Raw genomic sequence first — 14,695 nt, forward strand, 5'->3', positions numbered from 1 at the left:
TGGTAGAATCTACAGTGTCAAGCAGATACACTCAGTTGTAATTTACTGCTCAGAAATAATGGTACTGAAAGGGATGGCGTTGAAAGTAAACAGTAATATACTAATTACTGCTTTGTTACATAATACATTCGTATATATTTGATGTTTAACCTCCATAGACAAATACATTTTGTGCTTTGCTGTGAAAAATACAATCTCAGTTTTTCCATATTTTAGATTAAATAAGATTATGAATCAGGTGGCCATTCAGCGGAAGAAGCAGTTTGTGGAACGAGTGCACAGTTACTGGTTGCTTAAAAGACTGTCTAGGAATGGTGTTCCTCTGTTGAGAAGGCTGCAGTCCAGTTTACAGTCACAAAGAAACACACAGCAGGTATGTGACACTATTTACTTAAAAGAAGGAATCAGAAAGTCTCTATAGAGTAAAAAAATAACCAAGAAGCATAGCATGGAGTAAACACTTATTCAGGACTGAATAAATTCTTTGCCTTATTCTTAAGGAATATGACATTAGCTAATCCTTCTTAATTTGTGAGATATGAAAACGAAATTTGTTTAGGTTTTTCTTTGTTTTGCTTAAATGTTTCACAAAAATACTGCTACCAAAACTATCCTAGTATTGTTGCTCATTGACTAGTAGTATGTTTTTTTTGGAACTCATTCCTCAATGTACTGAAAGTTAGTAAGATAAAAAATTAATTTTAAGTTCATTAAAATATGCACAACAAATGTCATCTTTGTTACTTAAAATTGAGGAAAATGGGATTTTTAACAGGGTAAAGATTATATGTGCTAGCTTGCTTTGAATTCAGATCTGTATTGCTTATTGGTAATAACAGAGCAAAGAGCAAGTTAGTAAAGTTCAAAGACCTGTTTTAACCTTTAGTTTCACTTTTGACATAGTTCGGTGGACAAATATAAGTTTATGTTGATACTTTGCTCAAGTGAAACTCATCCTAACTAAAATACATCTAGGTTGTTTAAAGTTGTACACATTTAACAGTCAAAATTTCTGAAAAATAGAGAAATGGTTACTCCAGATATGCATCAAATTCAGAAAGCAGTACTACTTCCCTTTTCTGTGATATGATTTATTTCTCCATTGACATTGCAGGTTTTGACAGGTCTTACGTTGTTTTGATTTCAAGTTAACTGAGTGACTTTGAATCCATGTGTGTCAATTTTGAAATGCTATGGAGCATCATGATGTGGAAAGTCTTACTGCATCCCAATGCCTTTTATAATTGAAGTGAAAATGCAGTAGACTATGTTCTTTCCATTCTCCAGATGTTCGAGTTCCAGTGGAATTGTTCCTCTGATATAGTCTCTGGAACTTAATGTATTTTATAATCATTTACTTGTACTAAATTGAGATATTTTTTCCCCCCTGTAAAGCTTAATTGTTGTTCTTGTTTGAATTGTGTTGCTATTTGCTGATTATTATTTGATGTAGTGATATAAATACTGCTTCCCAATTTTTTAATCTGTCATTTTTATATGTGTTTCTTTTCTAGCTTTTTATTTAAAAACCCCATCCTAATAATTCCTAGAATGGTTGAGGTTGGAAGAGACCTCTGTACTGGAGGTCATCTGGTCCAACCTCACTGCTCAAGCAGGGCCACTTAAAGCAAGTTGCCCAGGATGACATCCAAAGAGCTTTTGAATATCTTCAAGGGTGGTGAATCCACAATCTTCCTTGGCAACTTGTGCCAGTGCTCAGTCACCCTCACAATTAAAAAAATAACATTTTCTGATGTTCAGAGAGACCTCTTGTTTTTCACTTTGTGCCTATTGCCTTGTGCCCTGTCACTAGGCACCACTGAAAGGACCTTCTTTATACCCTCCTTTCACATATTTATAAACATAGATGAGACATAACACCCCAAATCTCTTCTCCAGGTTGAATAGTCCCAGTTCTCTCAGACTTTCCTCATAGCTGATATGTTCAAATTCCATTTAGATGGAATTAATTTTCAATATAAATTAAATCTTTGATTAATCTTTTGGTTCTGAGATAGTTCTACACTGAAGACTAGTACCTGACAGTTACCTAATAACAGCTGAAATTAATTTAGTCAAATAGTAGACATTTTTTTTAAGAACTTGAGACCTTAGGTACGAAAGTCTGGGCTCATGTGATTGTATAGATATAGACTATAGTTAGTGTCTGAAAAAAACCTCAACTTGGTAGTTGTGAAGTACTTTTCTTACTGAGATGCCATGATGAGACTGCAACATTACAAAATATTTAAATAGTAACTACCAAAAATACCTCAATTCTTAAAACTGATGTTTTATTTTACTAAAATAAACCTTAGATAGGAGCTGTTTAAAATCCAATTGCCTGTTTCCATTCCTGTACAAATACTTCTTTCCCCCCCTTGTCTGACTTCAGTAAGAAAATAATGAAAATATTTTCTGGATTGGGAACTATTTATATTGTTTTATTAAAAATTGTGTCACTTCAGAGACTTTATTCTTATAAATTTATAATTGAAATTGACTTTGTCTTTTGAAAAGAAAAGGCAAATTTCAAGCAAAACCGAGTATTAAATGATTATGTTGATGGAAAAATGTGTAGGTAGTGCTTTTCAGTGAGTAGTAAGTGTCCCGTGTATGACACTGTCTTTTCCTTAGCATCTTCAATATGTATTTATAATACCTGTTAAAGTAGTCATAACTACAGAGCATTTGATACATTAGTCATCTTTGTAACTCCAAGTATATGCCACACCATAATGAACAGTAATGAACTGCTGTGGCATTGCTGTTGTGAGGACACCTCCGCATTTTTGAGGTACAGATGGTAATTTTGTTCATTTTTGTCTAGGTGGGAAAATTTGTTTTATCATATTTTATATGAAAGGTCAGAATGTCAAGAAGCCCAAATAGATTTTCAGTCAATCAAAGCAACAAAAACACTGATGTCATGCAGAGAAGATTTTTTTAAAAAAAATTGGTATTTAAACTGAAAAAGAAGTTAAGATGAGGAACCAAAAACCGAAAAAAAAAAAAAAAAAAATGTTTTCAGGATGCCTATTAGAAGATGATTTTGATCCCTCTCTGTTTACTAGAAGAAGTTTGGTTGAAGAGAAGCATTCATAATTTAGATTTACTTCCTAATGAATATATTTTAGAGTTCAGTTATGATATGCTTTTGAAGGTGATGTTTTATCAGCTAACAGTTCTAAACCAGGCAGGAAGATCTTCATTTATATACTACCTCACCATCTGCAGGAACAAGGAACCCTCTGAAAGAATAGTTTATAATGGCACTTTCCATCTAGAAATTCTGGAAAGGTACTGGCAGTACTCCAACAAATTTACATCCCCATTATTTGTATTTTTCTATACTTGAAGAATGCTTGAATAAAAATAAGGCATGAAATTTAAGTGTAGTATATTGTTGCAGCTGTACTGAGGTTGGTTTAAAAATGCTGTTCAGAGAACCACAATAGTAGATGGCTAAGGTCTTATCTGCCCTAAGTTTTCAGTAAGAACAGGAGTTGCAACCACTAAATGGTTTTGACTGATTGGCATAAAAATGGCAACAGAAAGTCGTAGTAAACTAATTGTATTGTTCAAGCTCTAATTTCATCACTATACTTCTATTTTCGTTTTGCTCATCTTACCTTACAGTCCCTGTAGGATGCAAGGCAGTCCCCATGTGTTCACATCCAGCATGAGGAGTGATCTGTTGGTACACTGACAGTATTTCTGCTAGCGTGCAGACTAGTAACATACTCATGGAGGGTCTTGGAGCTGAAGACCAGTTCTTAGCTGATGCCTGTTTGGTGTGTAGACTTAAAAGCGTTTTCCTCTTACATCAGTATTAATAAATGTGTCAGTTTTAACTTTTCTGAATAATATTTGGTGTTCAACAAGAACTAAGTCCATCAGAAAATAATACAGTTTCTTTCTAAATTTTTTTGTCATCAGAAGAAGTTTACCGGCTTTGGTATAGAATGAAAGATTTGGAAGAACATCTCCACTGGGAAGTTAATAAAAAATTTCCTTGTCAAAAGGCTTTTCAGAATTAAAATCTTGAACCCTTTCTATGCAAGTTTTCAATAATTAGATATTGGAAACCAGTCTATCATGCTCTTTTCAGCTTGCCTAGACCTTTTAATCTAATTAAGGTATACATTACATGCTGGGTCATAAATAGATTAGGGTAAAGGGGAGTTGTTGTGGCTATTATAACCATATCTGCCAACATTCCGTTGGATAAAAGTGTAAAAAAATTATAGACTTGATCTTAATCCCAGAGATTGAGTGACATTGAAGAAAGAAGTGTATGTGTGCACAAAAAAAAAGCAAAAAAGGTCATCACAGAATCACAGAATGGTAGGGGTTGGAAGGGACCTCTAAAGATAATCTAGTCCAACTCCCCTGCTAAAGCAGGTCCACCTAGTCCAGGTCACACAGGAACACATCCAGGCAGGTTTTGAAAACCTCCAGAGAAGGAAACTACACATCTCCCTGGGCAGCCTGTACAATGGCTCCATCACCCTCACAGTAAAGAAGCTTTTCCTTGAGTTTCAGTATCTTTCAGTGTTCCATCTTTTGTCCATTACCACTTGTCCTCTCACTAGACAGTACAGAAGAAAGTGTTGCCCTATCCTCTTGACATACTTATAAGTATTCAAAAGGTATATTAATGAGGTCCTCCCCTCAAGTCTCCTCCAGGCTGAACAGCCCCAGTTCCCACAGCCTTTCCTCATAAGGAAGATTCTCCAGTCCCCTGATCATCTTAGTAGCCCTGCACTGGACTCTTTCCAGCAGTTCCCTGTCCCTCTTGAGCTGGGGAGCTCAGAACTGGACATAGGACTCCAGATGAGACCTCACCAGGGCAGAGTAGAGGGGGAGCAGAACCTCCCTCGACCTGCTGACCACATTCATAGTTTTTCCTTATGTTCAAATAGAACTTTTTGTGTTCCAAATTCATCCCATTACCCCTTATCCTGTCACTAGGTACAACAGAAAAAAGTGATGCCTCAACCTCCTGACATCCACTCTTTAGATATTTATAAATGTTAATAAGATCTTCCTGCAATTTTCTCTTTTTCCAGACTAAACAGCCCCAGTTCCCGCAGCCTTTCCTCATATGAAAGATGCGCCAGTCCCCTGATCATCTTGGTGGCCATGCACTGGACTCTCTCCAGAGTTCTCTGTCCCTCTTGAGCTGGAGAGCCCAAAACTGGGCACACTACTCCAGATAAGGCCTCATCAGGGGGAAGTAGAGGGGGAGTAGAACCTCCCTTCACCTGCTGACCACATTCTTCTTGATGCAGTCCAGGATGCCATTGGCCTTCTTGCCCATGAGGGCACATTGCTGGCTCATGTTTAGTTTATTGTCAACCAGGACTCCAAGGTGTCTCTCTGCAGAGCTGCTCTCTAGCAGGTCAAACCCTGGCCTGCATTATTGCATGGGGTTGTTCCTTCTCAGATGCAGGACTCTGCACTTGTCCTTGTTGAACCTCATGAGGTTCCTCTCTGCCCAACTCTCAAGCCGGTTGAGATCCCGCTGAACGACAGCACAGCCGTCCAGGGAATCAGCCAGTCCTCTTAGTTTGGTGCCATCAGCCACTCTGTCCCTTCATCCAGGTCATTGATAAAGATGTTGAACAAGACTGGCCCCAGAACTCCACTGGCCACAGGCCTCCAACTTGGCTCTGTTGATCACCACTCTTATTCCTTGTTTGACATTGAGAGATTTATACCTACCTGCCTATTTTATGGAATGAAATTGGTCAAACAACTGATTGAACAAAAAGAGTTCTTTGGGTTTTTTTTTAAAGTGCAACTGCACATAAAGATTTAACCAAAACTTAAGTCTGTAATGAACTCCCCAGTGCCTGGTGTAATAAAGTAACGTTTTTTTCCTTACTCTGTTTAAGTTACTTGACCCATTCTAAAACTGTGGTAGTTTTGTTGACTTAGCTTTCAGTGGGATCAGTTTCTCAGTTTGATGAACTATGCAATTACATAGAGCAGAAGGGAGGGCTCTAAATAGCTGCAAGCAAAGGGAGAACAAGCCTTCCACTCTTAGCAATATCTACAATTTAGTTTTAATCTTGAAAAAATAGTAAGACTATGAAAATAATAGCTATGGTAGTTAACGTTGCTTTTCTACACTGTAGGAAAACAGCAATTGGTGGCAGTGTAGACTTTCTAATTTAGTGGATCTCAAGAATTTTAAAGATTTGAAAACATGCAATGTTGAAATGTTCTGTCAGTTTATTGTTAAGTAATCTGGCCCTCAGCAGTTAAATTATTATGTGTCCAGGTCAAGACTTAATTCTTGAAAATACGTTATAACTGTCATTGTTAATAGTCATTAGGAAAGGGAACTAGAAATTTTTAGCTACAATTTTTCATTGTTTTTGTGTGGATGTGTTGTTTTTTGAAAAGAGGAACAAACTGTTGTTTCCAGACTGCTATATTGTAATCCAGGGATAGTTGATAGTTAAGCATTTTCACCTTCTGTGAAGTCAAGAGATTTGAATAAAAATAACTAATAACTTCCACAGGTACATGCCTTTACTTTTACAAGTTATATAAAGTAGTGAAATATGATGCAGATTATCAAATTATAGCACTTTAAAATCTATTGATTAAACCATCAGCTTTTGCAATTCTGTTTTTAGAACTTTCTGTCTGAAAGATTGCACATTTTCCTTTGAAGGACCTAATATTTCTAAATTACCCTCTGTTTAACGAAGCTTTTGCTTTGAGTGTAACAACTTGTAATGTTCATTATTGTTCATCTGCTTAGCCAGTGTTCTTTATTCTTCTGTCTTCTGTTGTTCATAACAGACAGAAGACAGAATGTATTATTTGGTAAAAAAGAAAAAGATAGTTACTTAACAAGTGTATGTTGCATTGTGCTAGTTACAGGCAAACATACCAAGTTTTAGATCTCTTTCTGAGGTTCTTATTTTATAAAATATTAACTTTAAATGTAAATAATTTTCCAAAGGGGATGTTTCTTTTGTGTACGTGATACTACTATCAAGAGTTCTACTTTTTGTGGCTTTGTTTTTGGTGAATTACCAATACGATTTGAATACTTTTGGTGGTATTCCAATACTATCCTTTCTCTTTTGAAAATTAGTAAAAACAAACAAGAAAGGCTCTGTTTTCTGTATATACAAGTCAAACTAAATACTGGAAGTGTTTAAACACAGCTTCTTCCTGAAAGTGTATGAATTAAATTCTTTCATCCATTCACTGAAAGGTAGTGTTGCTATATTACCTATTTGCAGTATCATTTGAAGTTATTTAATAAACTGCTTTTCATTTCTTGTCCTCAGAAGTCATAACTATTTTGTTCTTTTACAACTCTCTTAATTCTGCTGGTGTGGGGAAGGTGGGTTCTGGTGAGCACACCAAGAAGTTGTTTCTGCCGTGTTTCTGAAGAAGCTGATAATGTTCACCCAGTTTGAATTTTGATGTGAAAATACCAAGTCTTGCAGCGTGTTACACTGCTAGGTTGCTCTTTGCTATATCGCTTTTTCTGATGTAAATAGCCTTCACCAAAGGGTTGCTTTCCAGTTTAGAAATTTTATTTTCAGCTACATACTCTAGCAAATGCTCTGACCAGAGATTTTCTTTTGTTGCACTATGAAGCTTATGATCAAATGCCATAACTATAAGACAGTTTGCTGTGAATGCATTCTGTAATTGCATAAAACTAACCTATAAAAAGAGGTTACCATTTTCCATTCATTAAAACCTTTTGATTCTTTTCTTAGAGAGAAGATGATGAAGAAATGCAAGCCTTAAAAGAAAAACTGAAATACTGGCAGAGGCTACGCCATGATCTTGAAAGAGCACGTTTGTTGATTGAACTTATACGTAAGCGTGAAAAATTAAAAAGGGAACAGGTAAATGGAATACCTTTATATTGGGTGAAACTTTTCTGAGGGAAGGAAACTTTTAAGTATTCTTACAGACAGTTGTTGCAAGACTGCAGCATTTTGATTTCAGTCCTCGTGTAGATTTAAGAAACGTTCATGAGCACACTTAGACAAACTTTTAAAAAAATATAAGAAACTGAATGGTTCGAGTTGGAAGCAACCCTTAAAAGTTGTCTAGTCCAACTCCTCTGCAATGAACAGGGATGTATTCAACTAGATCAAGTTGTTCAGAACTCCTCCCAACCTGACCTTGATTTTTTCCAGACATGGAGCACCTACCATCTCTCTGGGACAACCTGTTTCACTCTTCTGCCACTCTCAGCATAAAAAATTTCTTCCTTATATGCCATCAGAATCTACTGTCCTTTAGTTTAAAACCATTGCCTCTTTTCCTTTTGCTACATGCCCTACTAAGAAGTGTGTCCTCATCTTTCTTAGAAGCCCTTTTCAGGTGTTGAAAGACTGTGATAAGATCTCCTTGGAGCCTTTTGTTCTCCAGTCTGAACAACTCCAACTCTAAGCCTTTCCTCATAAAAGAGATATTCCATTCCTCCTGTAGTCTTTGTGGCCCTCCTCTGGACCTGCCTTAACTGGTCCACATCTTTCCTTTGCTGAGGACCCCAGAGCTAGATGCAGGATTGCCAGTGAGGTCTCACCAGAGCAGAGCAGAAGGGCAGAATTACCTTCTCAGCCTGCTGGCCACAATTCTTCTGATGCAGCTCATGATACAGTTGGCCTTCTGGGCTATGTGTGCACATTGCTGGTTCATGTTTAGCTTCTCATCCACCAGTATCCCCAGTTCCTTCTCCTCAGTGATTCTCTCAGTCTCATTGTCCTCCACCTTGTACTGATAGTGGGTTTCCCCCAACCCAAGTACAAGACCTTGCTCTTGGCCCTGTTGAACCTCATGGGGTTCACAGGGGCCTACTTCTTGAGCTTGTCCATGTCCCTCTGGATGGGATCCCATCCCTCAGACATGTTGACTGCTTCACTCAGCGTGATGGTGTCTGCAGATTGCCGGGGGTGCATGTGATCCTGCTGTGCATGGCATTGCTGAAGACATTAAAGTCATTCTGTTAGACTTGCAAAGCCAATTGGTTTCTGAGGGCCTGTAGAAAATTTTATCTTCTCCAATTTTCCCAACACATCTGTGTAATCTGAGTAGCACTTTTATTCAGAAACCAAAAAAAAAAAACCAAAACCCCAAAACTTGCATCTGAGTCCTACAACATCGTAGAGAAGAAACATGGCTTGGAAAAGAAATTTGATGAAACAGTAATGTGGAAAGATACATCTTACATGAAAACTGAAAACAACATGTTTGCACTGACTGTTTAACTGTCCTTATTTATAAAAACATAATTCTTTTTGCAAGCTGTGAACATTCATTGCAAGCTAGTAGCTTATAATTGTTGAGTGCTTTCCAGAATTCCATGCCTCATTCCTATACATTCACATATCACTTGCTATGCACATATATTGTGTGTTACTATTTATACACGTCTTATGTGTGTGTATAGTTTGTTGTCATTTTTACCATGTAATGTGTCATTATGAGTTTACTTTTGCCATAGCAAAACTGTTGATAAGTTTTTTTAATGTCCTGAAAAAAAATTGTAAAGGAGTTTTAATATTGTCAAAAATGAAAATTGTGAAGGATCAAATACTTGAAAATTATGTTGATTCTGGGACTTTTAATTGTTTTATTGGAATATACATAGAACATCATTTTTTTAATTACTCTTCATTTTGGCCTTATGTAGCCTGTAAATGTTCATGGAATTATCTTTGTCCACTTTGAATATGGCAGTACAACTGAAATTTAATTCCAAGCATGTTACCTTTCTTTTTTTTACATTGTTGGCAAAATATGAAGATGTTTATTATGTAGTATCTTTGCAAAGCAAAGAAATACAATTAGGAAATGAAATGACCTTTCTAGATAAAATTACAAATTTGAGTTCTGAGAAGCTAAAGTTAAGTCTACATTGAAGGGATGGGGATGATTTTTCTTATAAGGGGATCAGTTGAAAATGTGTGTCAGACAAATGCCAACTGATGATACTGAAAGTAGCATTGAGCTTATTTACTTTAGTACTTTTATGTTGTATTTAATATCTGAAGTACTTTACTACTGCTTTGAAAACAACTTTGAAACAATACATTAATGAAAGTTGCTCAGTTGGATAATTATTATTTCTTTAGGTCAAGATAGAGCAGGTTGCTATGGAACTTCAGCTTACACCATTCACTGTACTTCTGCGATCAGTTCTGGATCAGCTGCAGGAAAAGGATTCTGCTCGTATATTTGCTCAGCCAGTCAATCTTAAAGAGGTATGTTTTCAGCTGTATTTCTTTATGTTTAGATACAACTTGGTGGCACTGAAGTACAAGAAGGATGTCATTGCATGCAGAGTTGGAAGCAGTGTTACCTTTAAATCTCTGTTCTTATAATAGAGAGTAACGACTTCTGTGAAAATCCATTTATGCTCATATACGAAAATATAGTTCCTGGGAAATATTTATATGGAATAATATAGGCACATATTGGTCTTTTGCAATAAGGTTATTTGATAAAGCAAACTTGAAAGGTGTCAACACACAGTTATACATACTCATACATGTGTATAAATGATGTGGACATGTCTATATAAAATGTATATGCAAAATTCTATATATGCATGTGTGCATACGCTGCATTCACGTGTTTATATTGTATGTATGTGCACATATGTATAAATGCATACATTTGTAACTATGCATATGTAGAAATACATTTAATATGTACATAAACCCACAGAATTGTAAAAACACCTAGTTTCAACATCTATTAGTAGAGCTCCAACTTTTTTCTTAAGATTCAGTGTTGTAATATGTAAACATCTGTTGGCATGCAGATGTGTGCAATTCTAGCTACATTTTCAAGTTCTTGATTGAGGCATTAGAAAATATATTAAAAATATAGATCAGTTAATAGCTAATATTAATTTGTCTGTAATAAGATAATTTTACCCATTTGTGTTTTAAATATTTTTTCAAAGGTCCCAGACTATTTGGATCATATTAAGCATCCTATGGATTTCTCTACCATGCGAAAACGGTTAGATGCTCAAGGCTATAGAAACCTCAGTGAGTTTGAAGAAGACTTCAATCTTATCATAGATAACTGTATGAAATACAATGCAAAAGATACAATATTTTATAGAGCTGCAGTGCGGTTAAGAGATCAAGGAGGTGTAGTTCTCAGGCAAGCTAGGCGAGATGCTGAAGGAATCGGTTTTAATAGTGAAACTGGAATGCACTTACCTGAACGGCCTAAACTTGAGTCACCTCAGCCTTTCTCTTGGGAAGATGGTAAGACATTTTTAGATTATATTTTAAAAGGCATTTTTCATTACATACAATGTGTACATTCCATACAGATGTTTAAGATTATTGCTGTTAAACTGCTGACTAGATTTCCACCTCAGCATTAAAAACATTGTGTGAAAGTGTTTCTATTCTACTAGATCTGTTGTTAGATAACAGTGTTACACAGATACTGATTTTGACAATGTCAGAACCTAATTTAACTGGATACCTGAAAAATATTTTTAAATTGAGCACTTTTGATCACATGATTGTATCTTCTGGTAAGTTATGGAAAATGGCTACCGTTCAATAACCTACTGAATTTAAAAAATCAAGGACATTTGTAATACTAGGGATTGAAATTACTTATGAGACAGTTATCCGTTTTCTGAAGTCTTGACAGTAAAGAGGAATTATTAGCATGTTTCTTTTATAACCATAAACTTACTTTCTCATTGATAAGAAGGAAATCGTCTGCTAGAGTGGGAAGGATTAATTATGTCTTTCTTTTAACCTTTTAATTCTTTGCGCTACTACTGAGTTTTCTTGAGAAAAATGTGGGGAATTTGATGCAGTTTTAATTCACTGCTAACGGTGATGCTACTAAGGCTGGAATCTAAGTAGCTTTTTTATGACATTTTGTTAATTTTGGCAAGTTAATTTTTTTTTCCCTCCTGTCACTATTATTATTCTGGGAAACACTAATACATTTTCAATTGTACATTTTTTTATTTCAGTGGATAGGTTACTGAATCCTGCAAACAGAGTGCATATGTCCTTGGAAGAACAACTGAGAGAGTTGCTAGAAAAACTTGATCTCACCTGTGCAATGAAATCCAGTGGTTCAAGGAGCAAAAGAGCAAAACTATTAAAGAAAGAAATCAGCATTATTCGCAACAAACTAAGTCAGCAACACAACCAAGCTCCTCAAATAGAATCAGGTATTGGAAGTTTTGAAGAAGAAAGTGCAGCATTAGAACAAGATGGGGAAGAAGAAGGTAAGATTTTAAACCAGTACTGTTCTGAACCTCTTCAGTCAGGTGCTTTAACGTGTGAATCAGAGTGTGATAAATGAATATATAGTTTTTAAATGGAGAAATACCCACTTAATTACAACAAATATTTTTAAGAGTATGAGAATGATTTTTTTTTTTTTTAATGTTTTGTTGTTGTTGTTAATTTAAAAAGCAACGCAACAAAGCCTCCCTCAATTATTTTTCACAGCAGCAAGGCTTTTCAGTAATTTAGGTCTTAAGAAATGAAAGTACAAACCATCTGGTATGAAAAGGAATCAGAAATGCCACAGTGGAAAACATCTTTATTACTTTTGAAAATCCACTTAAATTCCAAAATCTGTATTATAGATCATGTGAGCCTAAGTGGTGCTGAAAACTCTGGACATTGTACTGTCTTTTGTATCTTTTATTAAAAAAATTCTGTACTCCAAACTCTGGGGAAGGGTGGAGGGTAATAAGTTGTGTGTTTGTTTTGATTTTTATTTTTTAAAAAATAAAGTTAACTATAGATAGGACTTAACAAACTTCGTGTTGTAGAATCAAGTCAGCTGTATCTAACCAGTCCTTTCCCTTGTGCTTCTCTTCCTCCTTAAAACATTGGTCTCAGAACTACATCTACTCTTGACTAATTCCTATTGATTTCAATGAGAGCAATATACTTGAAAAACCTAACTTTATATTTTAGTTGAATATTTTTAGCTTTTAAATTTGTTGCTGAGGTCTTTCTTGCTCATTTTTAAATGATACAGAGAAAATCTAGTCTCTCAAAAAAGTTCTGTTGAGTTTGTTTCACAGTCAACTCTTCTCTAAAAAGCTAACCTGTTTGTCTTTTGAAGAATTAGAGATGTGTTTCATTTTGAATTGTGCATTGAACAGGAGGAGGAAAGAGCTCAAAGGAAAGTGGCAGCATGGTAATAAATATAAGTGTTTGTCTGGTGCAGCTTCTTCAAAGGTGAAGTCACTAAAATGACTGTCCTTTACTGCCATTCAAAGAGGAGCTTGGTGTTCCATTCTTAGCATGTCTCAAATAATGCTTTTCAAACATATAACTTGATTCAGATTTGAATGACAATAGCAGAAAAAGCGTACAGGAATCAGGATACTTATATGAGGCCATTAGGTATTCTCAAACGTTTAATGATGTGTATTTTTTTTAATTTGGGGATTTTTTTTAATCTTAAATGATGATGCTACTGAATATAGTTCTTTAGGAAAGTAGTTTCTAGCAGATAATGATTACACTCACTTTTTTACTTGTAACTTAACATTTTCATGACACAGCCTTTCACTGCAGCTGTTGTGCAAAAAATAGTCCAAAAGTCAGCAGTAGTTCTTCTATTTCCCGTATGCTTTTAAAGAAAAGCATGATGAAGAACATGATCCAGAGTTAATTGTCTTTGTTGTTAAAATTCTCATCCTAGTTAAGAGTAATAGTCATTAATTCAAATTTCAATTCTGAGATGGAAGATACTTAGAGCAGTAAAGAAAACAAATTGACAAAAATAAAGATGAGGAAAGTAGTAGAATCCTATGCCCAGGATCTCTACAGGAACTGACTTTAGAAAAGCTGTTAATTACCCCTTTGCAATTCCATTTTCAATTTCTGATCGTGTGAAAATATGGTACCAGAATAACCCCGTGAAATTTAGGTTTTAGATTGTGAATAGTTCTGTGGTGTTTTTCTGTGCTTAAATATTTTGTGTATATTTCCTAATTAACTGTAAGAAAATCGGAATTTGTTCACAAGAACTATCACCTTGGACATTCTAAACTATAGGCTTTTTTTTTAATTGGCGGTACTTCAGATGTGCTTGTCTGACTGTAAATTTCATTCTAAATGTCTTCTTGTAATATTATTTCCCACTTCTAATACTTTCGTGCCTTCAAAGGATGTGAATAGTCACGCTTTAACAACGTATTTTAATCAGACAATAGCATAGTTCATATTAAAACCTTAAACAGTGCAGCAGAGATATTTTTGCACTTAGAAGTCACTGATTTCCAAGTAATTATTGCTAAACTAAAACCAAAACAATATAGAGATAATATTTAATCCACTACAAATTCAGGCCTTAAGCCCTTGTATTTTTTACTCTTCTTTTTTTCAGATAGCAAAGAAAAATTAACTATGTTTTAAGATTTCATGTGATAGCATACGTATTACGTTGGCCTCATAGAGTTACTCTAGATTAAGCATCTTCTGTTTTATTAATTTGGATTTTGAAAGATTCTTTTGGAAGTTAAACAGAATACTTTAACATCTTTCTGAGTTGATAATTATGGGTTAGGAAGTCAAAATCCCAGAATAATAGGGATTGGAAGTGACCTGTAGAGATCACCTAGTCTTTATTCTGCTTGTATTTGGGAATGCTGCAAGAGTAGACTGTTTATTTTCTTTCACAATCA

General features: G+C 35.3%; 1 protein-coding gene across 4 annotated transcripts in view; it reads left to right on the forward strand.

Moving 5' to 3' along the window:
• The window catches only part of BRD1 (bromodomain containing 1), a 59,706-nt gene that overhangs the window by 16,680 nt on the left and 28,331 nt on the right, over nucleotides 1-14,695 (forward strand). For all 4 annotated transcript variants that reach the window (XM_062018432.1, XM_062018408.1, XM_062018423.1 and 1 more), the window contains exons 3-7: nucleotides 217-373; nucleotides 7,758-7,889; nucleotides 10,128-10,256; nucleotides 10,964-11,276; nucleotides 12,011-12,271. In XM_062018432.1, coding sequence (XP_061874416.1) covers nucleotides 217-373; nucleotides 7,758-7,889; nucleotides 10,128-10,256; nucleotides 10,964-11,276; nucleotides 12,011-12,271 — 992 coding nt within the window. The remainder of the gene's footprint in view (nucleotides 1-216; nucleotides 374-7,757; nucleotides 7,890-10,127; nucleotides 10,257-10,963; nucleotides 11,277-12,010; nucleotides 12,272-14,695) is intronic.

Source organism: Colius striatus, chromosome 1 (assembly GCF_028858725.1).
Source record: "Colius striatus isolate bColStr4 chromosome 1, bColStr4.1.hap1, whole genome shotgun sequence".
Taxonomy (NCBI): domain Eukaryota; kingdom Metazoa; phylum Chordata; class Aves; order Coliiformes; family Coliidae; genus Colius; species Colius striatus.